We start from the raw sequence: 23,249 nt of genomic DNA on the forward strand, positions 1-23,249 counted from the left end.
TGTGTTTGTTTTTTTGATAAGCAGCTCCGGAGCCGGAGTTCACAACAAAACAAACAGAGGCATCACAACAAAACAAAGAGAGTAATCTTCACTTAAAAGCATTATGGGAAGCTTCCGGAGGTCAGTAACAGCATACTAAGATTATTCCCCGTTTACACTGGCACCCCAGCGCTGCAGCAGCAGCACTATACTCTTTATTCCTCTCGTGGAGGTGGAATACAAGCAGCGCTGTAGCCAGGGAGATACAGTGCTGTATGTGCCTTGCCAGTGTGGACGGGGAGTGAGTTACAGCACTATAAAGCCACTAACAGCGCTGTAACTCTCAAGTGTAGCCAAGGCCTGAGACCAGTGCTGACCCATTAGCTTAAAAACACAAATTTCTTCAGAGTTTGACCTTGTGGGCACTGGAGTTTTACAGTTGCTCTCTTCAGAGGCACATGGAAGCGAAGCAGACACCCAGATATTGCATAGGATTCTAAACAACATTACTCTTTACTTAAGTAGCAAAAGAAATACATAGATCTATACAAAATAATAAAAACATCTATATACCTTTCCCTGCCTCAGTTTCCTCACCACCCAGGAGAGTGCTCTGGGCTGTGGCAGAGTCCTTCAAGCAGTCCAGGACCCCCTTGCAGTACACAGCTTCTTTTCTGAATCTTTTCTCTTGCTCTGACCTCTATCGTCAATGCCCTTCCACTCTCCTGCTCAGGCTTTCACTGCTTCTGCTTGTGATCACTTGTGCTCCTTAAAATGGCTGCGGAGAGACCTGCTAGTCTATAACCATCCACCCCCTTTGTCAAGTGACTCTTTGTTCAGTCTCATCAGGTGATCAAAATCCCTCACCAGGTGATCCGTTACTTGGTTACCAGCCCAGACTGGTTCTTCTGGGCAGCAACAGCTCTATGTGCAAGGGTGATTCTGTTTGAATAGAAGATGATCAAGATTTAACAACCCTCCAGTATTAGACCCAGGCCCCCATACCTTGGAATTTCAGTCCAACATGGAGATGGAAGGACAAACCATTCAAAATGGAGTTTGCAACCTGGCACAGAGCCATACAGAGTGTTAATAATCTCACTCATACGTAGATAGATCCCCACATCATCACATAGGATTTACTGCTCCAGATCAGAGCAGTGCCTCTACTGATCCATTTACAAAGTGCTCAGTCATGCCAATCACTATATATAGGAGGGAGGGTATTTTTAGTTAGATATATACATCATTGTTCTACTTAGTCCCTCCAAAAAGCTTTCCCGGTCCAATGCATTTCAAGAAAAAGAAAGGTCTTGTCCCTGTTTTTTTCTCCCCAGATGTTCCCATTTGTAGCTTTCTGATGTTGGCGGGTGTATCTCTGGTCCATCTAGTCTGGTTTCATGCCTCTGGCAGTGGCCAATACCTGGTCTTTCTGAGGAAATCTGGAGAAAAAAACAACAACCAATTAACCAAATTAATCCCTAATGTAACTCTATAGACTTCTCCAGTATTACACCAGTGATGCATTTGCCTCAATGCACCTATGCATGTGGAGGACCATGTCCTTCATGACCCCCTTTATTTATGCCCTGAAACATGAGCTTTGAGTGCCCCGAACCTAGACCCAGATCCTCAAACGTATTTAGGCTCCTAACTTTCATTGAAATCAATGGAAGTTAGGAGCCTAAATAACTTTGAGGAGTCTTTTTAACTCCCTGCCACAGCATTTGACTCAATGACCTCCTGCAGCAGTAAGTTGCACACACCATCCAGGGTATGAAGGGTATCTTTTTTAAATGCACCTGCCATTAGTTTCTGTGAGTGACTCTCTTGTGACTCTCTATCATTACTGCTTAACTCTAGATCCTTTTCTCCTATGTGCCCATATTCACCCCAGGTCTCCCTGTGGTACCTTGCTTAGGTGAGGCCAGCCATTTTGCTCTTAGCCTATGACCATCAGGCAGGCTGTTGCTCTTCATTTGACCAGAAGACAGGAATAAAGTTCTCCCTGAAAGAATCAGACAATGTCTTTTCCCCCAGATAAAGTAAGAACAGTTCTGTAGTTTTTTTAAACAAGTTAGATTTCTAAAATCAAGTGAGGTGGCTGAGGAAACAGAGACCGAATGCAGATTGGCTCACTAAGACAAATGCAATCTCCTAGACAAGACTTATAGGAACCGATGGCTTGACAAGAGCAAATCAGACCAGAGGACCTTATTGTCTAGTACCCCATCTCTGACAATAGTGAGTCCTAGTAGAAGGGCAAGAAACTGCCAGAGGGAATTATGAGATAATCTCTCCTTAGGAAGTCTCCTCCTAACCTTTGTGTGACGTTGCAGTCTATATGATTTTATAAAAAATTGATAACGAGTGAATATAATGTAACTGGAATATGCTCCTTAGGATTAGCTGCAGTCCCAGCTCACACAAACACTCCACTCCTCCTTAGTGCAGGGGCTGCCAACATCAGACAATTCAAAATGCTAGCCCGCTGGCAGGGAGTAGCCACAGGACTCTGCTTGGCTAGCTCACCTGCAACTGTCAGCATGCTGCCATGTGGCCAGTGTCTTCAGCAGCTGCTTGTTTACAGCCTAGACAGTATTAATCTCTCGTTGATTTTCAGTAGGAATTTTCCTGAATGAGAGCCAGAGGATGTAGGAGCTACTCAGGATGTAAGTGTCTCATCTTTACAACTCAGGTGATGGCCTTTGATAAAGAAGAAGGTAAATTCTACCATGCCTGACACCTGCAGGTCCAGGAAGTAGCAGCTGCAGTAATACCTAGCTCTAACCTAGCACTCTCCCGCCACAGATTTCAAGGGGCACTTTACAAAGGAGATTGGTAGCATTACCCTCATTTCAGAGATGAGGAAATTGCAGCACTGAGAGATTAAGTGACTTGCCCAAGGCCAGTGACAAATCCAAGCATGGAACTGAGGCTTCCTGCAGCCTGGCCAAAAGCTTTCTGCAGCTTCTCATTCACATCCTCCAATGGGTAAATGCATGTAACAATTACACCTCAATCCTGCGCCTCCTCCATATCTTGTCTGGATGAAATCCACCACATCTGTGGGACTCTGGGAATGGAATGCTGGAACAATGCACACACTTCTTCCCCTGTATGAGAGGCATGCCCACCCTCACCTATGGAAACACATCTGCTCCCAGCCCAGTGAATAACGTGTTATACAGCTACTTTTCACTCTGTACGGGTGACATGAGGCTGGTCATTCCAGAGGAAATAACTCACTAGCTCTTTCCCAGCCTGCAGACATATGCTCACTTTGCTGAGTTGGCTGCACCTGTTCATGGTCAGTAAACAATAACTTGGCCCTTCTTGCTTGTGGTTCTTCTCTGATAAGCTCTCTATATACTTCCAGCTGTATGTGCCTCCCTAAGAGATCAGGGATCTCAAGAGGTCTCAAATTTCTCAGTGGTGGAATTTGAGCAGTTGGCGTGAACCATTCATGCCCTGGGAAGCCAGGAAGAGAGATCCAATCAGAGAATCAGGGAGGCATCTCAGAACTGAGCAAACACAATGACTAGACCCCCTTCTTCCACTCAGAGTGGGTGATCTCTTCACAGTGGACAACATGAGAAAGCTCAGAACCTAATGAACATGGCACCTGGTTTCCCTTCTCACTGCAAGAGAGAGCAATCCTTAGGCTCCGCATCAGGGTTGGGAGATCCATTGTCAGAGGAAGGCGAAACCCATTTCTCAGAAAGCATTTCATGCAAACTTCCACCCCTAACACCCTCCATGTTCAGATCTCAAAGCACTATACTAACACTAGGCATTCTCAACCCAGGTGGCCAATCAGGAGAAACTGTCACAAAGTGGTTACATCATATGTAACCTATAAGATGGCACAGGTTAAGAAATAATTAGCCTAGATGTAGAGGAGTATAGGAAATTAAAGTTGATAGTGTGAAAAAGTTAGAGTTAAATTGGAGATACAGTGTTATGGCAAAGTAAGAATTAGCAAGGCTCTGACCCAGGGTTATGTTACTGTTATGTTAAGGTTTGAGCAGGATTATTAAGACTTGTGAATGTTTTATTAACATGCTATCTATATTTATAGTGTGGGAAGGGCGCTGGTGCAGATGTTAATTGAAATACATGTAATGTAAAGAGCTATTAAAAAGGGGCAGAAATATAATTATGGTAAAGTGTAGTTTAATATTAATTAGCATTATAATAGGTCAGAAAAAGAGTAGGTTTGCTAACTTGAGGAGCGCTCCAATTAATACCCAAAGGGACACATTAGATTCCAGGGTGATAAGGCTGTACTTCACTCTGTTGTCAGTGGACTGAGCACTCATCACTGAGTGTCAGTGGTAATTGCATGCCCATCTGCTTACCTAATCACTAATCTATTAAACACATTTTGTGTAACTGACATAGAGGCTTGAACCTGGGGTTTTATGCATCCTTGTCTTTAACAACTCAATACTGATTGGGAACATTTCAACCTAAAGGTTACCCAGGTGCCAAAGGGCACACCCAATATTGACCAATAGATGGTCTCGTGGTTAGGGCCAGAGGCGGATTAAGGTATACTGGGGCCCTGGTCACAAAGAGCAGTTGAGCCTCCCACACCTTGGGGGCTCAGAGGTGCTGGAACTGGGGGAGGTCAGGGGGGGCCAACCCTGCCCACTTTTTAACATGGGAGTATTGACCTCAGGCTGGTGAGAAGTGGCGGTGCCAGCAAGGGCTGCCTTTTGTGGCAGTGGAGCTGATAAGGTGATCAGCTTCCCTGCCATGAAGTGCAGACCCTGCTAGCGGCACATTCGCCATGGTGCCCCACCCCATGCTCCTCTTCTCCCCCCAAGAACCCCACACCCTGGCCAGGCTGGAAGCTGGAGCTCCACACCAGGGGCGGCTCTAGTAATTTCGCCGCCCTGCGCTCTGGCGGTCGCCGGTCCCGCGGCTCCAGTGGACCTCCTGCAGACGTGCCTGCGGAGGGGCCGCTTGTCCCGCGGCTCCGGTGGAGCAGCCGCGGGCATGCCTGCGGGAGGTCTACCGGAGCCGCGGGACCAGTGGACCCTCCGCAGGCACACCTGCGGGAGGTCCACCGGAGCCGCGGACCAGCAGACCCTCCACAGGCATGCCTGCGGGAGACCCACCGGAGCCGCCTGCCGCCCTCCCGGTGGCATGCCGCCCCAAGCGCATGCTTGGCGCGCTGGAGTCTGGAGCTGGCCCTGCTCCCCACAGCAGCACGGGCTCCCTGCCTGGCTCTTACCACAGCCTGGCTCTGGCTTCCAGCCTGGCCAGGGGGCAGGCCTCAGAGGGGAAACAGGGGGAGAGGAGGAGGAAGGGGCAGAGCCCTGGGGAAAAGATGAGGAGCAGGGGGCGGGGCCACAGTTCTGGCACCAGTGCCCCCCCTTCTACACTAGTTCTGGGGCCCCCAAATTGGCCACAGCTCCTGGGCATGGGCCCCATGGGCTCATGCATTAATCTACCATTGGTTAGGGTCCCACATGGACTGCACTCTACCACACGATCCCTGTAGGACCGTGGGACAGTGACTTCAGCCCAGCTCCTCAGAGGTATTTAGGCACTTACCTCTCATTTAAATCAATGAGAGTTCAGCTCCTAAGTAATTTTGAGGGTCTGGGCCTTAATCTCTCTGCATCTCAATTCTCCACTTGTAGACTGTAGAATAGTACTCATTCCTTTCTCCCACACATTGTCTGCCCTGCCTCTTTAGATCAGAAACGCTTTAGAGCAAGGCTTGTCTCTTACTATGTGCATGTACAATGCGTAGCATACTGGCCCCTGCTCAGACGTTACTTTAATGTCAATATAGGGCTGCTAGGCATCCAGTTTTTGATGGGAACACCCAGTCAAAAAGAGACACTACCGGCTTCGCTCAGCACCGCCTACCAGGCCATTAAAAGTCCGGTTGACAGCGCAGCAGGGCTGAGGCAGGCTTCCTGGATGCCCAGGCTCCATGTGGTTCCTTGAAGTGGCCAGCATATTCTCTGGCTCCTACGCAGAGGCCCAGCCATGGGGGCGCTGCCCTCTGCCCTGAGTGCTGGCTCCACAGCTCCCATTGGCTGGGAACTGTGGCCAATGAAAGCTGTGGGGGCGGTGCCCGTGGATGAGGGCAGCATGTAGAGCTGTCTGACCTCCCCTCCACCTAGGACCTGTAGGGAAATGCCAGCCACTTCCAGGAGCTGCCTGAAGGAAGCAACACCCGGCACCTGCACCCCAAATCCCCTCCTGCACCCCAACCCCCTGCTCCAGGTTGGAACCCCCTCCTGCACCCTAACTCTCTCCCAGATCCCACACCCCTCACCCCTCCACACCCAGCCCCTTGCCCCAGCTCTGAGCTCCCTCCCACACCCAAAATCCCTCCCAGAGACTGCACCCCATGCCCCCTCCCGCCCCCAACCTCTTGTCCCACCCTGAGCCCCCACACCTGAACTCCCTCCCAGAGCCTGCACCCTCTCCCACACTTTGAACCCCTCAGCCCCAGCCTGACACCAGAGCCTACACCCCCAGCTAGAGCTCTCACCCCCCCACACACCTAACACCCTGCCCCAGCCTGGAGCTTCCCCCAGCACTCTGAACCCCTCATTTCTGGCCCCACCCCAGAGCCCACACCCCCAGCCCAGAGCCCCCCCCCATACCTTATCTGGCTGCCCCAGCCCGGAGCCCCCTCCCACTCTTTGAACCCCTAATTTCCGGCCCCACCCCAGAGCCCTCACTCCCTCCTACAACCCAACCCCCTGTCCATCCCAGTGAAAATGAGCAAGGGTGGGGGAAAGCGAGCAACGGATGAAGCAGGGATGGAGCGAGCGGGGGCAGGACTGCAGAGAAGGGATATGGCAGGGGTGAGGCCTCGGGAGAGTGCAGGGCAGGGGTGTTCGGTTTTCTGCAATCAGAAAGTTGACAACCCTATGTCAATAACAAGAACAGTGGCCAAGCAGGGGCCAGAACCCAGATTCTCCTGCCTTTCTGGACTATGCGTGAGACATAAATCTATCCTTGTACACAATTCAGCTAGGCCTATCACTTCATCAGGGATGGGCTGAACAGAGTGGGGAAGCTCAGGTTCAGAGAGGCTGTTAAGCAAGGATCCAGGACATCCAGTTCAGAATGAAGGGGGGAGGGGGCTTAGCCCTGCAAATCACAAATCACCAGCCTCCATGCTTGTGTTTATGGGTAGGGCAGGTGGCTGAGGGAAGGGCCATGTCCACATGCTCAGGCCCGTGAGAACATTCAAACAGAAGCTAGGATTGCATGAGATCAGGGGAAAACCAGAGACCGTTTTTGTTCACGTTGTTGTGGGTGCCTGGGTGGGCATGACGTTGTGACAGGGACTTGTGGTGGTGACTGCAGCTCCTGTTGCATGGCTGCTTTCAAATAAAAGTAGCTGCCTGCTTATGACAAGGGAAATGCCAGGAGGCAGGAGCACTGCCTAGCCGCTGAAGAGCACAGCTGTATCAGCTCTAAGCCGGAGGTTAAATAGCTAATGAAAGAGCCCTGGTTACAGGCTGCTGTCTGGGAATACTGGACACAATAGGCGACTCAGCAACGAACTAGGGGGGTGCAGGAGGGGGATTACACTCTGACAATGTAGGTTTATGGACCCCAGTGGGCATCAACACATAGCAGCGGGGCTAGTTCTTACTTGTGGAGCCTGGGCAAATGTTCTCCAAGGGGACAATGTACTACAGTCTGAAATAAAACATCTGCAGGATGAACTTAAAACCGGAGCAGCAGCCAGCTTGTCCAGCCCCTCATCACCCATGGAGCTCCTCTTCCTTCAGACTAAATGGAGCAAACCTGGTGGGTTCCACCTGGCCAATTGGGGGGCCCCAGAAAAATTGGCACCCCTGCGCCCAGACCCACCCTCACCTATGGAAACACATCTGCTCCCAGCCCAATGAATAACGTGTTATACAGCTATTTTTCACTCCGTACGGGTGACATGAGGCTGGTCATTCCAGAGGAAATAACTCACTAGCTCTTTCCCAGCCTGCAGACAGATGCTCACTTTGCTGAGTTAGCTGCACCTATTCATGGTCAGTAAACAATAAGTTGGCCCTTCTTGCTTGTGGTTCTTCTCTGATAAGCTCTCTATATACTTCCAGCTGTATGTGCCTCCCTAAGAGATCAGGGATCTCAAGAGGTCTCAGATTTCTCAGTGGTGGAATTTGAGCAGTTGGCATGAACCATTCATGCCCTGGGAGGCCAGGAAGAGAGATCCAATCAGAGAATCAGGGAAGCATCTCAGAACTGAGCAAACACAATGACTAGACCCCCTTCTTCCACTCAGAGTGGGTGATCTCTTCACAGTGGACAACATGAGGAAGCTCAGAACCTAATGAACATGGCACCTGGTTTCCCTTCTCACTGCAAGAGAGGGTGATCCTTAGGCTCGACATCAGGGTTGGGAGATCCATTGTCAGAGGAAGGCTCCTGCTGGGGAGCAGAGTCAGGGTACAGGGGCTTGTCCCACTCTGCCTGGCCAGTGCTCCTGCCAAGGAACGGGGGAATCCCCCTCACCCCGACCCCTCTCCCGGCAAGAGCACCAGGCAGGCAGAGTGGGGTAAGTCCCTGTGTCCTGACCCCATTTCCCCAGCAGGAGCACAGGGGGGAAGGAGGGGGACTGCAGGCGGAAGGGGTGGGTAGGGGCCCCCAGTTGCTCTGGCCCAGGGCCCCACAAAACTATAATCTGCCTCGGGGAGAGTGGGGGGATTTTTGTTACAAATACTCTGGTCAGCACTAAGCAAGGCCTCACCAGCTCCTCCTGTGACACGGAATAGCACAGAGACAGGCGGCCCCATTGAAAAAAATCAGTTTGATGTAGAAACTCTTCTCTGTCATGGTGTGGCCCAAAGGATTTCCCAGAGGTCAGTGAGAGGGACTTTTCTCTGGGCATCACTGCCTCATGCCTACCGTGTAGATCATTTCAGAGCCACAATAGCTACAGGACCTATCAGCATTTGCATTAAAAAAGGGCTGTACCTCAGCCATGTTCATTTGCTTGGAGAAGCGACTTGGCCCAGAAGACAGCATTAGTCCTGTCACAGCCCTCTCCCACCTCAGGTTTAATAGAGACATGCTTAGGAACTTGGAGAGGGGTGGAGGGGCATAAACCTGAGCCATGGGGCTCTTTCGTGGGGCAGCATTGTCAAGTTGATTGAAGTTGAACACAGGACACTCATTCATAAGATTCTGGCATTTAACCCCACTCTGCCACTGCCCTTGTACTGTCACCTTCAGCAAGTCACTTCGGGTATGGCTATGCTACAATGAGATACCCGCAGCTGGCCCATGCCAGCTGACTCGGGCTCACGGGGCTCAGGCTCCAGGGCTGTTTAATTGCAATGTAGATGTTCAGACTTGGGCTGAAGCCTGAGCTCTGGGACCTTCCCACCTCGCAGGGTCCTAGAACCCAGGCACCAACCTGAGCCCAAATGTCTACACACTACAATTAAAAGCCCCTTAGGCCAAGTTCCATGAGCATGAGTCAGTTGTCACGGGCTAGCTGCAGGTGTCTAATTGCAGTGTAGACATACTCTTAAGCTCTCTTAGTTTCAGCTTCCCCATCAGTAAAAAGAGGCTAATGCACACGTCTGTTATATGAGGTCTCATTTGTAAAAAGTAATGTTTGAGGATGTAAGTATATGCATGTTAAATGTGATCTTTTCGTAGCTTTTAAATTATTTAGTATTTTACATTGGCTGTAGTATGCAATTGTGAAATGAAAACACTGTGATTAACTAGCCACTATGTATATGTGCTGCTGCCATCTAGTGGATGGAATCAGAACTTCTCAATGATATATCATAGGCCCTATACTGCTAAGAGAAACTCACCTTCAGCGCAAGTGGTAGAGGGCTTGTGGTTTTGGAGCAGGAGGTCTGAATTCTCTCCTTGCCATCACAGTGAAGGAAGGAGCAGCTGCTGTGATAACCTTAAAGTGGTAGGTTGTCACAGCCTGTTGCAAAATATACCTGCTTGAAGACAAACAACAGTATTGATATAGACAATGTTTTCATCAGGCACATGAGCTAAACCAGTAGTACTCACTAAGGTTTGGCCAACAAGCCAATTATCCCAAGGGGCACTGACAAGGGCTATGTCAGTGGCATCCTTGTCTGAGGCTGCTAAATAATTCCTCTCTTAAACAGAGACAAATCTGAACCCAAATCCCTCCCCCTAAAACTTGGGAAATGTTTGGCTCTGAATCCAAGCTTTGCAGCTCTGGCTGTTCTTAGCTGGGTGCAGGTTACCTAAACTGTCAAGCCCTATTAACAGAAGGAGGGGAAGGGTGGTCTAGTCTAGTGGATAGGATCCTGGGACTAGGAGACTTAGGTTCAGCTTCTGGCTCAGCTGTACACTTCCTTTGTGACTTTAAGCAAATAATTTAATCCACCCTGTGCCCCATTTCCCCATTGATCAAACAGTGGCTAGATAACACATCCCACTCTCACAGGGCTGTTGCGAGGATAAAATTCTTTAATGATTGTGAGGTGCTCAGGTTCTATGGGTATGTGGGCCATATACAAACCCAGACAAATGAATGTGAAATGGGTTTTACACACTGAAGGAAATCTTGATCAGATCCATCCACCAAAAAGATCTTACCCAACAAACATGCCAGCTTCTGGGCTGACAGTCACTGTGACTGGGGCGGTGTCTCTGGCATACCTCAGTATTTAATTTAATTTAACACTAATTTAACAACAGTATCCTTCTGTGTGCCTCTCTCCTCTGGCTCCTTTCTACTCAGCTTTCCCCCAGGACTTGTTCCACCTTAAACTTCTTCTGCTGCTGATTTATTATCAGACAAGAGCATAATAATGGACCATGCCACCGCTTTCAGATTGGACTCATTTTCTATGGATTCCAACAGATTGACTTCTTTCAGTATCATTTCATGGCCTGAAGGCTCTGAATCCAGATTGCAGCCTCCTTTTCCCTACCCCAACCCCCTTCCCTTTCTTTCTTTCATCTAAATTTACAATCCCTCATTTCCATTTTGCTCCACCCTCTCCCTAGAGACTTTGTTCTCTTGCCTGTATCATTGCATTGAAATTGTTCCATGTTTATTTCAAACATTTTGGCGGGCTATCACTCCAATGGAAACTTAATTAATTGCAGGGCTTGTGGACCTGGGACAATAGCGTCTGAAAAAAATAAAATCATTGGGAACAGCTTTTGAAAGAAAGAAAGAAAGAAAGAAAGAAAGAAAGAAAGAAAGAAAGAAAGAAAGAAAGGAGTTTTATGTTATGCCGGTGAACTAATAACAGCAACAACTGGGTAATGAGGAACGTATTCCTTGTATGTTTTCAGAGCTCTTAACAAACCTGTAATGCAATTCTATTGCGTTGCTACAGACAAAGCAGCAAAGAATCCTGTGGCACCTTATAGACTAACAGACGTTTTGCAGCATGAGCTTTCGTGGGTGAATACCCACTTCTTCGGATGCAAGCCGGTGTTGCTGCTTCTACAGAACCAGACTAACACGGCTACCCCTCTGATACACTACAGACAAAAAAAGGGTTGGCTCAGATACACAGTGGGCCAAACTCTGAAGTTCTAAGTCAGGCGAAAATCCTGTTATAAAGTTAGATGATCAAATTATAAGAAGCTTTCTTAAGATTGTACACAGCTCCATTGGCTTTATGCTCTGAATAAGAATGGAGTAAAAACTGAGCAGGGACATCAAATTTGGCCCTTTTGGCATAATTTGATATTACTTAACTTATATTGTAAATACCATTTATAATTCAAACAACCTGCATCCTGATTAGATCTACCCAAGCTGGCATTTCCTGTTTAGCTCACCTCAAAACCACCGATTTGACAATCACATTTTCCAAGATAAATATTAGTCCTAGGGAGGTCAGATCCTACGTGCAAAAGGCTCATTGATTCAGTGTATTATTCATATTGTGCGTATGTGTAATAGAAAGGGGTTTGTTTACAAGTTGTTTTCATGTATATTTTACCATTTAATCAATCAGTAGTATATATATTTCCCAAAACCGTTCTCAAAAATTAAACATCCTCCTTCCCTCAAATCACTGTGCACACCAGCAGCTGTCTGTGTGCTGAACTCCTCGCATCTGGATAACAATCACTTCAAATCAGCGTTTTCATTCTTTTTTTTCTATTTCATTATATTGTTCTCAAATTCTAGCTGTTAATAGGGAAAGGGAGCCCACGTCTCATCCTTCTCTCGGCTCCGATTGGCTAAAAGTTTCCGAGCCCTGTTCCGATTGGAGAATCACAAATCATCTCCCTCCCTCCCCGCGCATTCACTCCTTAGTCCGCCGTCGTTGAATTTGACCAGCAATCTGCGGACACCTTAGACAATTTCACTATAAGCCTCTTGGTCACTTTCCTTTCCACTGCTTTTCCCCTGGATCTGAATTACAGCATCACTCCGCACTAGCAGGAGGAAAGAGGGAAATCCTGCTATGCATCCTGACAACTTTTGCGGCGGAGGCCTGGGGAGATGGATGGCGGAGACATGCAGGCGTTAATTCCCCACGCACATTCCAGCATGGTGTCTGTTGGAGAAGGATTTACACTAGTCGCTGGCATTTGATTCCTCTTCCTTCTGCTTTCTTGAGAGACGAGATCTCCGAGAAGATGCCTTTGGTGCTGTGGGCTTTTTGTCTTGGTGTCCTGGATACGGTCCTTTGCAGTTACTCAGAAGACCAGTGCAGCTGGAGGGGGAGGTACGGACTTCGGTCCTCAATTAAAAATATGTAACCATTGGCAAGGATCACCAGAGATCGCACTGTGCTAAATGTGCCCTATTGTGGAAAAGTATCTGCTTTGTCCAGAAACTCAGATAACTTTCAGTTAATAATGCAGCCTCAGATCCTCCAGCCCCATTGTCTGCAGTGGGAGTTTGGATGGCTGGATGGATATTAATGAATAAAAGGCTGGGGCAGGAGAGTTTACGGTGTCGCTCTAAGAAAGGAGCTGGTGGATGGGGTAGCGCATGTTCTGGCTGAGCTGCTATAAATATCAAGAGAGGGGGCCTGATTTTGTTCGTACTCATCCTGGTGTCAATCAGGAGTAAACCCACTGAAGTCAATGGTGTAAAGGAGAGGAGCTTTTAACCAGAAGTTTGCATTCTTCTTACTAACCTGTGCTCGGGGAAATATTGAATTTCCACTTTATGTTTGAGAAAAGAAAAATTCCAATTCTTATGGCTGCCGTTTTTAGTCAATTGAGTTTAACTTTCACAGAGCCTCTGGGGAAAATAGATTGCTTTCCCCTAAGGAGGTGATGGTTTGAGTTCTGTCCCCCATCCCCTGATTGCTATCAGAGGGGGAAAGTATCTCCCTCAAAGCTAGCTAGGTGAAAGCTTACAAGGTTTTAGCTTAAATCCAATCTGGGAGAACAACATCCATCCTCCCAAACCGTGTCTCTGTGAGCGGCAGCATCTTGTGTCCTCCGGCAGAGGTTATGGTCTCTGCACCACACAAACTCTCCCGCTGGCTACCCCAGCTTCTCTGTGCTCCGTAGTGGTGGGTTTTACTTGGTGTGCTGATTGTTTTATTGCATCCTAGGGCTGCAGGCTTCTTATTGTTTCTTTGCAAGGTGGAGGTAGGGGAGAAAGGAGAAAAGAAGTGGAAGTGCAGAAGTTTGTTTACTTTTTCTCATCTTTATGGCATGTCCCCTTGGAAGATCAAAGCTGCCCTCTAGAATACTCCCTGCAGTGTTACAGGGACAAGTGAGAGTTACAGACCTCTGCCACTTGCAGTTTCTTGATTCCCTGTTCTCTCCAACCTGTTTTGCACTTCATAATAATATCAGTAGTGAACCAATAAAATCGGATGTACCAGTAGCTGATCCTTTCCAAATACACCATACTGCCTGCTTTCATAGGAAAATAACTCGAGTGAAAGCCTCAATAAAAAGCCTCTGAGCAGCCTGCTTTAATACATGAGCCAAATTGCTCTTTGACAGGATTTTGTTGGGAGGTTGCAGAACTCCCAGGCCAAGGAGCCATTTAAAACCACAAACATTGTTCAGATCTGAGAGCAAAGCAAGGTTTGTCAAGCAGTTACTGTAAGAGCCCTGGGGCTTGGAACACCTTTTCATTGTGTGGGTACAGTGCCTATAGGGTGACCAGACAGCAAATGTGAAAAATCGGGACAGGGGGTGAGGGGTAATAGGAGCCTATATAAGAAAACGACCCAAAAATTGGGACTGTCCCTATATAACCAGGACATGTGTCACCCTAAGTGCTTAGGACAGTGGGGCCCAACTGAGGCCTCCAAGCCATGCTGCAGTACCAACATGGAAGGAGGCTGGATTGCCATCTGTCTTGGATGGTTTAGATGCAACAAATCCTGCATCTTGGTAGGGGGTTAGACTATCTGACCCTTGCGGTTCCTTTGAAACCTATGGTTCTATATGATGAGAGACAACTCAACTGTTGTGAAAATGCCTTTGCAGAAAAGAGAGCTAGACCTACAGATGGCAGTACCATGGGCACTTTAAAAAACATCCCCAAGTGGCAGCATCTGTTTCTCAGTGTTTTTGCCTATGTGCAGTTCTACAGATGAGTTAACTACAAAGGAGCAAAAAGACTGTCAAGTGACTGTCACTGGTTCAGTTTGGATTAAAGACCTATGCCCTTCCACCTCCTGCTGAGACTTTTGCTTGCTTACCAGTGCAATAGTGCAGAGAATGGAGAAGTATTCATATTGCTACACTCTTACTGTTCCAAAAGCTTTGGAACTACTTTGGAAAAGTTTGGCTGTTGCTTTTACAGCAGAGATTTAACACAATCAGTATCCCCCCAAAAGGTTTCCAAATAAATGACTTGGTCCCTCTTTTGGATCATATGTGAAGATCTAGTGAATGACTGAACTAGTTTTTCCTGCCAGGCTGTAACTGTGTGGATTTCAATGTTTTGTTATGGGGCCTGGCTGCAGAGTCACAATTTTGGGGGACTAACCTGGGCAGATATCTCTCTCCCTCCTTTCCCTGGTCAAAGACTCAACTTGTATTAGAATAGAACACTGGGGAAGACTTGTTGGCTGGTAGACTGAAAGCCCTTCTAGCTTAATGTATGCACTTTCTCAAACTACTCAGAGTTGGGCTGGGTCAGTACTTGGACAGGAGACCCCATTTAAAAATCCTAAAGATTATTCTTCTTTCTTAAGCCTGTTAGCACCTTTGAGATAAGATGGCAAATCAAGATCCTAGCCATTTGTTCTCATTAATGATCCCCTGACATTCTTTGTCAATATTAAGTGTGTAGGGACCAAATTCCAAAGCGGGTAATTAGTGTTTGCCTTCCAAAATCTTACCTATAGTTTAAATCAGATACAGCTACAGTTTTCTGCACTTCAATTAACATCACATAGTCACACTACAGCTTAGCAACTGCTGTGTTTTATATCAAAGGTATTTCAATACAGGTGTGAAGTGCTCCTTATATATCCCTGTCTGCTTTGAGTTCTTTGGGTGGAAAGAACTATAGAACAACACAGTAGTTTTATATTATAATTCTTTTTTGTTTAAAAAACAAACAAACGAGGTAGAATGGATAGGGCACTAAACTATGACAGGTTCTGTTCCTGTCTCTGCTTCTTAGCAAGTCACACCCCTGCTCTGTGCCTTGGTTTCCCCTCAAATCCTTTGCCTGTCTTCTCTACTACAAGCACTTTGGGGCAGAGACTGTATCTTGCTATGTGTTTGCTATAACGGTCCCAGCTGGGTGCCCTATCCATTAGTGCATGCTGCCTCTCAGAGCCTCCATTCTGTTCACACATATGGGATGCTAATGTATCTTCATTTGCATTACGGATAAAAGATGGTCTTGTGGGTCAGAAAAGTGATTAGGAGCTGAGCTGCCTAGGTTGTGCTACAGGCTCATGGTGTGACCTTGCACCAGTCTCTCTGTGCCTCACTTTACCCATCTGATCCACCTCATTGTGGGGGAAAGGGGACCGATGATTAATTGCTTGATTGCTTAATGCACTTGAAGATCCTTAGCTAAAAAGGGCTATTAAACATCAAAGGAGAGATACAAAATACAATCCTGGAGCCTTAAAATTCTGCTTTCCCTGCAGGGGAATGTCACTGAAAGACACCGAGTTCCTGTACCAAACAGTTGTTCCAGGCCTGCAGGGAGGTTAAGGTTAAGGCTCCAGGAGACACTATAAATTCTAAACATTAGCATGGAGAAAAGTGGAGGCCATAGGCCATCCTCCAGCAAGGGGGACTCTTCCCTGCACTCTCTGTTGTTTATACTGTGCACACTCTGCATGCCTAGAGATGTATACAAGGCAGCAGCATAGTAGAGCAGCAGGATTACTTTCCCCAGAGCAAGCATCTACAGGCCTGCTGCTCAACTAAGTTTACTCTGAATGGCCTCAAATCTCTTCTTGCACAACAGGTGAGAGCAGAAGGAAAGCAGAGTAAATCCCATCTCGGATTCAGGAGAAAGCTGAGCCTTGATTTGTAAAAGACAACAGGAGCACGCAGGGGCAAGCTACCCCCAGAGCCCCCACAACCTGTCCTCCTCCCCTGAGAGCTCCCTCTGATGGACACCTCTTAGGAGTTCGCCCAGCTGTGCGCAGCTCCAGCCTTCTCCGTCGCTTCTCAGCCAAACCCCTCGGGTTCACCTTTGAGTAAGGGGAATACTATACATTGACATTTATTCTGGAAGGAAAGACTTGCTGACCAGGGCCCCATGCAGACTCCCTGTACTGAGCTCCTGTCATTTCAGTTAGGAAAGCAAAAGCCAGGAGACAAAAAAAGCTCCTGAGTGGTGTGTGAGGCCTGGGATATGCAGGGGATCAGACTAGATGATCTGGTGGCCACTTCCGGCCCCAAACTCAATGATTATGACAAAACCTTAGGCCAACAATGTCACAGAGGCCAGTGATTTGTAGGTACCTTCTAGAGGTACCTAGAACCAGGAGGTGCTGAGCATCCACAAGTGAAATCTCTACAAGCTGTTGGGGCCCAGTAGCTCAGACAATGAGGTGCAAGATATTAGCCCCACCAAATAAAAAAACCTGAGGGCCTTCCCTCACAATCAGAGGCCAGGCTTGAAAATTCTGGCCATGGGAGGGAGGCCAGGCAGCCAAAAAGAGGAGAGGTCCTAGGAAAAGAGGAGCTGCATGTCCATCTCTTGGGAGGATCAGGCATAATTTGGATAAAGAAGAGCATGAGACGTCCAGGCCTGGAGCCTGGTATGCCATGTATTCAAGCTTAGTGGTGGCTTTGGTTGGGAGATGCTGATATAATAGGCATTCCAAACCCATTGGGATAGGAGCAGCTTCATTTCCTGGAGCCTTTGAACCTCATAATGCTGCATCTTGGCAGGGGGTTAGACTAGCTGACTCTTGCAGTCCCTTCTAGCCTAGGATTCTATGATTGTCATGCTGTTTCTGCAGCGAGGTAGAGAAAGGGGCCCTCAACTCTGCATTTGTGTCTGAACTTCACCAAAGCATCAGGGTGTCTGGAGCCCCAGAGAAAAATGGGGAATAGCTATGAAGTTTGGAAGGGGGGATGGATTTAGGAATCCAAGGTCTGATTCAGGTCCATCTCCACCTGGAACATTAATGATCTGGAGGACGGCGTGGACTGCACTCTCAGCAAGTTTGCAGATGACACTAAACTGGGAGGAGTGGTAGATACGCTGGAGGGTAGGGATAGGATACAGAGGAACCTAGACAAATTAGAGGATTGGGCCAAAAGAAACCTGATGAGGTTCAATAAGGACAAGTGCAGAGTCCTGCACTTAGGACGGAAGAATCCCATTCACTGTTACAGACTAGGGACCGAATGGCTAGGAAGCAGTTCTGCAGAAAAGGACCTAGGGGTTACAGTGGACGAGAAGCGGGATATGAGTCAACAGTGTGCCCTTGTTGCCAAGAAGGCTAACGGCATTTGGGGCTGTATAAGTAGGGGTACTGCCAGCAGATCGAGGGACGTGATCATTCCCCTCTATTCGACATTGATGAAGCCTCATCTGGAGTACTGTGTCCAGTTTTGGGCCCCACACTACAAGAAGGATGTGGATAAATTGGAGAGAGTCCAGCGGAGGGCAACAAAAATGATTAGGGTCTGGAGCACATGACTTATGAGGAGAGGCTGAGGGAACTGAGATTGTTTAGCCTGCAGAAGAGAAGAATGAGGGGGGATTTGATAGCTGCTTTCAACTACCTGAAAGGGGGTTCCAAAGAGGATGGATCTAGACTGTTCTCAGTGGTAGAAAATGAAAGAACAAGGAGTAATGGTCTCAAGTTGCAGAGGGGGAGCTTTAGGTTGGACATTAGGAAAAACTTTTTCACTAGTAGGGTGGTGAAGAACTGGAATGGGTTACCTAGGGAGGTGGTGGAATCTCCTTCCTTAGAGGTTTTTAAGATCAGGCTTGACAAAGCCCTGGCTGGGATGATTTAGTTGGGTTTGGTCCTGCTTTGAGCAGGGGGTTGGACTAGATGACCTCCTGAGGTCCCTTCCAACCCTGATATTCTATGATTCTATGATTTCCAAGCTGGTTGCACAGTAATTGAGCAGGCTGCTCCATGAGGAAGGAGCAAGTAGGCATGAAGCCAGCCCAGAACTGGAGGAGGAAGACAAGAGGAGCAGTCAGGAGAGTGTTCAGCCTGACTCTTTGTTACAAGCCATGCTCCCACATTCTAGGTCCGTCATGGAGTGCCCCAGTCACTAAGACCCAGATCCTGCAAGGGAGTTAAGCACTTAACTCCCACTCAAATCAATGGGATGTAAGCACCTAACTTAAATACTTTGGAGGATCAGGGCCCAGTCCTACTCCCAAGGCTCTTGGGCACGTGGGGTCAGAGCCGGTAGCTGTGGCCATTGGATGCTAGTTTAATCTACTGCATGGCGGGGCCATTGGGAAATGAAGTGGCACTGGAGCATGCTGGGATAGAGAGCCTTGTGCCAAAGGGCTAGTATAGTGGTTCTCGACCCGGGGCCTGGGGCCACATGCAGCCCAGTTAGCATACAGCTGTGGCCCAGCTCAGCTGTGTGCTAAAGGCCACCCGCATCCAGAGACTGCCAGGTTCCTGGCGCGGAGGGATCTGGGCTGCCCCACCACCTAGCACAGCAGGGTCAGGGTATGAGCTGCCATTCTGCCCCGCATGGCGGGAGTCAGGAGTTTGGGCTGCCAGCCGGCCCCACGGGGTCAGGAGCCTGGGGCAGCTGCCTGGCCCCACAAACTCTAGGGTCCAGGGCAGTTATGGGGCGGGGATCCAGGGTCGGGGCAGCCGGCCCACCTTGTGTGGTGGGAGTCGCGGCAGCCAGCCCACCCCACGCAGCAGGGGTCCGGGGTCGGGGTAGGCAGCCGGCTTCGTGAGCTCTGGGGTCCAGGGCAGACAGCCGGCCCTGGTCCAGGGAAGCTGTGCGGCAGGGGTCCAGGGCGGAGGTCCGGCTTGCTCTGTGGGGTCCAGGGCTGCCGGCCCAGCCCCACAAGCTCCAAGGTTCAGGGCAGCCATGTGGCAGGAATCTGGGACAGCCGCACGGCAAGGGTCTGGGGCGGGCAGCTGGCCCCACGCGGCAGGGGTCCAGGTCGGGGTCCGGCTGCCGCTGCCCTGCCACCCGGCCCCTGCGGCCCAGCTAACACATTGTGGGCCACATATGCGGCTCACAATGTGTAATAAGTTGAGAACCACTGGGCTAGCACTATGGTAACATTAGTTTGTTCTCCCCTTGCAGTGGCCTGTCCCAGGAATCAGGCAGCGTGGAGCAGATCTCACTACACTGTGCTGAGGGCTCACTGGAGTGGCTGTACCCAGCTGGGGCTTTACGCCTCAGCCTCTGCCCCCGCCTCCCCACGAGCACTGCAGTCAAAGGGAAGAGCCCCAGACAGGTCACCACCTGTATCAAGCCCTCCAGCACCTTCCGAGGAGCTCAGATCTATCTGGAGAGGAATGGGATCCTGGAGCTGTTGCTGTCTGAGGCAGATGCATCCCTCCGCCCCAGGGTGCACTGCTTCAGCTGGCAGCCCCAGGAGAAAGTAGCACTGTTCCTTCAGTCTACCCTGCACCAGGACATCAGCCGTCGGATCGCTGCCTTCCGCTATGAGCTGCGGGGAGACTGGAACTCACGCCTCTCACTGACCTCCAGTAATCTCAGCATGGAAGGTAAATAGCCAGTGGCATGGCTCCACAGGGTGCAAATGTAACATTGACAGACCCTGGTCATCTGTGGGTGGGATTGGACCTGGGACCTCTGGAGCTAAATGCATGAGCCACTACTGCACGAGCTAAAAGCCATACAGCTGTTAGCTAAGTCTGTAAAGAAGACTCATTAATCTCTCTCTCTAAGCAACCTTTAGAGGGAACAGAATACCCCACCCAGGAGGTGTGTGGGTTACACCACGACTATTAACCAATTTCGCTGCTAACCCGTATTGCCCTCCTGTCCTGTTCTGTGAGATCCACCACAGCAGTGCCCTCCTGACACAAGCTGCTGCTCCAGCAGGATGAGATTCCTCACTGCATTGTTCTACCAGGGCCAGCTAAAAATCTAGGCTTGTGTGCATCCTTTTAGAGAGGGAGGCTGGCTGGAGCAGGGCACAAGGACCCAGGACTCCTGGGTGCAATTCCTTATTTTGACACTGACTCACTGTGTAACCTTGGGCAAATTGCTTCACCTCTTTGTACTTCAGCTTCCCTCTCTGTACCACTGCTGACATACCTTACAGGATAATTAGTTAATAACAGGCCAGTCCTCAAGGCCTTACTTAGTTTGCACTCAGGCAAAATTCCCCTTGATTGATTAAGACAATGGGAAGTTTTGCGTGAGTCAGGTGCCAGGATTGGGCCCATTATTGGCAGCGATAGCAGGGCCCTGAGCCACGCAGCTGTTACATAGTAGGATCTCTTTGGTCAGTGGGAATCTTCTTGGGTTTCTTGCAGCTCCAGGCTGCAAAGAGGCACAGGCTGCAGGAGGTTCCAGCCACTGGCTGCTGAAGGACCCGCATCATGTGAGCCTCCTGTTAGGGACAGGGAAGGGACGGTAACCCAAGCTGGCCTCTCTGCCTGAGTATGTTCAGAGAGCAAAGCCAGGAGCCAGAGGAGGATCGTGAAGCAGCTCCTATCGGCATGTTTAATTGGCGCTATCTTGCCTCATGGCTGAGTTAACGAAAGTCCACTGTGGGGCCCGCAAGAGACATCCTTGCCATTCAGCCACCCCAGAGATAAGGGGCTCTCCTGGTCACCATGGCAACCCAGGTATTTCCCCCCATGGGAACAGCAAGGGCTGCTCTCTCGCAGTACTCTGGGAACCCTAAACATGGGATTAGTGTGACTGGTTTTTCAGGAGAGGGGATTTGGAAAGAAGTAGCCTGGCCCTGCAGCAATGGTTCTTTCCCCCCTCTTCACCTTCCCAGCCATAGGAACAGCCTCCGATGGCAGCAGAGGTGGCCCCTGGTGAGGGAAAGAGCACAAAGATCTGGAAGCTGTGGGCTGGATGAATTAGCAGTATGTTGCCACAGAGCTAGCAACAGGCCAAGCATACCCTTCCCTGCCTGGATAGCTAGTCTGTCCTAGTCAGGTACCCCATGTACCATAACACTAACACCTGCCATAAGGGCTTGTCTGGGAACCTCAAGACTAGATACACCCTGAGTCTGTCTGTATAAGAGGACAGAAACTGACTGTTGAATCCCAGGCATCTTGAACACTGGGAAAATTCTCCTTCTGCTCTTGGTTCTCAGACCAAAGCTCAGCAGTGTTTGAACTAGGGAGGGATGTGCATGTGGTAGGGGTCATCCAGACCAAGGGAAACTTGGGCTCAAGCCAAACCCTGGCTCCATCTCTAGCCTATATCACAGAAAGGGAGCATGTCATTGCCTTCCTCCACTGCCAACTGTAAGTCACTGTGTATTTCCGATTATTAAAGAACACTGGGGTGGGGTAGAGGAAATATTTCCCCTTGGTGAGAAATAGCATTCATGGTCCTGTTCAGAATGTCCCAAGAATGGATGGAGCTGCCCCTTTCCCATCATGGCTGTCACTAGTTCTGTTTCAAAGGGACTGGTTTCGAGGTTAACAGATGATTATGTGCTGCTATGGTGCACATTTGGCTCTTACCTCCCACTTTGTATGGGTAGTTTCTCCAGTAGAAAAGCCTTCTCCTCAAAAGGCACATGGTGGTCCCGTGAGTGTGCTCTGAGTCAGGGACTCTATATTCTGTTCCTAGGGCAAGTCACTGAACTGCTTGGTTTCCTGATCTTTGCACTGGGGATGCCAACAATGAACTACCATGCAGGGGAGGGGCAAGGCTACATGAATTGCAGTTTGTAAAGCACTTTAGACTGACAGGTTGGGGGAAGGCAAAACTGTACTGGGAGGAACACAGCACCCTGAGAGTCAGTTCAATTCCTGGCTCCTCACAGACTCCTTGGCTGACCTTAGGCAAGTCATTTAAGCACTTTGTTCCCCAACTGTAAAACAAGGGTGGTCATGCTTGCTTTCTCCCTCTCCTTATCGATCCTGTATATTTAGCCTGTAACTGCTTTAGGCCAAGGCTGTCTCTTGATATGTGTACATACAGCACCTTGCAGAATGAGGGTGAACATAAGAACAGCCATATTGGGTCAGACCAAAGGTCCATTTAGCCCAGTATCCTGTCTTCTGACAATGCCAGGTGTCCCAAAGGGAATGGACAGAACAGGTAATCACCAAATGATCCGTCCCCTGTCGCCCATTCCCAGCTTCTGGCAAACAGAGGCTAGGGACACCATCCCTGGCCCATCCTGGCTAATAGCCATTGATGGACCTATCCTCCATGAATTTATCTTGGTTTTTTTTAACCCTGTTATAGTCTTAGCCTTCACAATATCCTCTGGCAAGGAGTTCCACTGGTTTACTGTGCATTGTGTGAAAAAATACTTCCTTTTGTTTTAAATCTGAGGCCTATTAATTTCATTTGGTGACCCCCTAGTTCTTGTGTTATGAAAAGAAGTAAATAACACTTCCTTCCTTACTTTCTCCACACCAGTCATGATTTTATAGACCTCTATCATATCGTCCCTTAATCATCTCTCTTCCAAGCTGAAAAGTCCCAGTCTTATTAATCTCTCCTCATATGGCAGCAATTCCATACCCCTAATCATTTTTGTTGCCCTTTTCTGAACCTTTTCCTATTCCAATATATCTTTTTTGAGCTGGGGCGACGATATCTGCATGCAGTATTCAAGATGTGGGCGTATCATGGATTTATATAGAGGCAATATGATATTTTCTGTCTTATTATCTATCCCATTCTTAACAATTCCCAACATTCTGTTAACT

At 48.8% G+C, this 23,249-nt stretch overlaps 1 protein-coding gene and 1 long non-coding RNA gene across 3 annotated transcripts in view; one reads left to right on the forward strand and one right to left on the reverse strand.

Moving 5' to 3' along the window:
* Positions 1-496: 496 nt before the first annotated feature.
* On the reverse strand, positions 497-3,718 carry LOC120373100. 2 transcript variants are annotated; one of them, XR_005585377.1, is made up of 3 exons: positions 3,605-3,718; positions 1,892-1,987; positions 497-1,421 (listed from the first exon to the last, which is right to left on the reverse strand). It is a non-coding gene; the product is annotated as an uncharacterized LOC120373100 (long non-coding RNA). The 2 variants fall into 2 exon arrangements; XR_005585376.1 differs by lacking the exon at positions 3,605-3,718 and adding an exon at positions 2,512-2,640.
* Positions 3,719-6,949: 3,231 nt separating this feature from the next.
* METRN (meteorin, glial cell differentiation regulator) overlaps positions 6,950-23,249 on the forward strand; it is a 28,255-nt gene continuing 11,955 nt past the window's right edge. Inside the window, exons 1-3 of the mRNA XM_039491839.1 lie at positions 6,950-6,953; positions 12,296-12,686; positions 19,666-20,093. Of these exons, the coding sequence (XP_039347773.1) occupies positions 6,950-6,953; positions 12,296-12,686; positions 19,666-20,093 (823 nt within the window). The remainder of the gene's footprint in view (positions 6,954-12,295; positions 12,687-19,665; positions 20,094-23,249) is intronic.

The sequence above is a fragment of the Mauremys reevesii genome, linkage group 10 (genome assembly GCF_016161935.1).
Source record: "Mauremys reevesii isolate NIE-2019 linkage group 10, ASM1616193v1, whole genome shotgun sequence".
NCBI lineage: Eukaryota > Metazoa > Chordata > Testudines > Geoemydidae > Mauremys > Mauremys reevesii.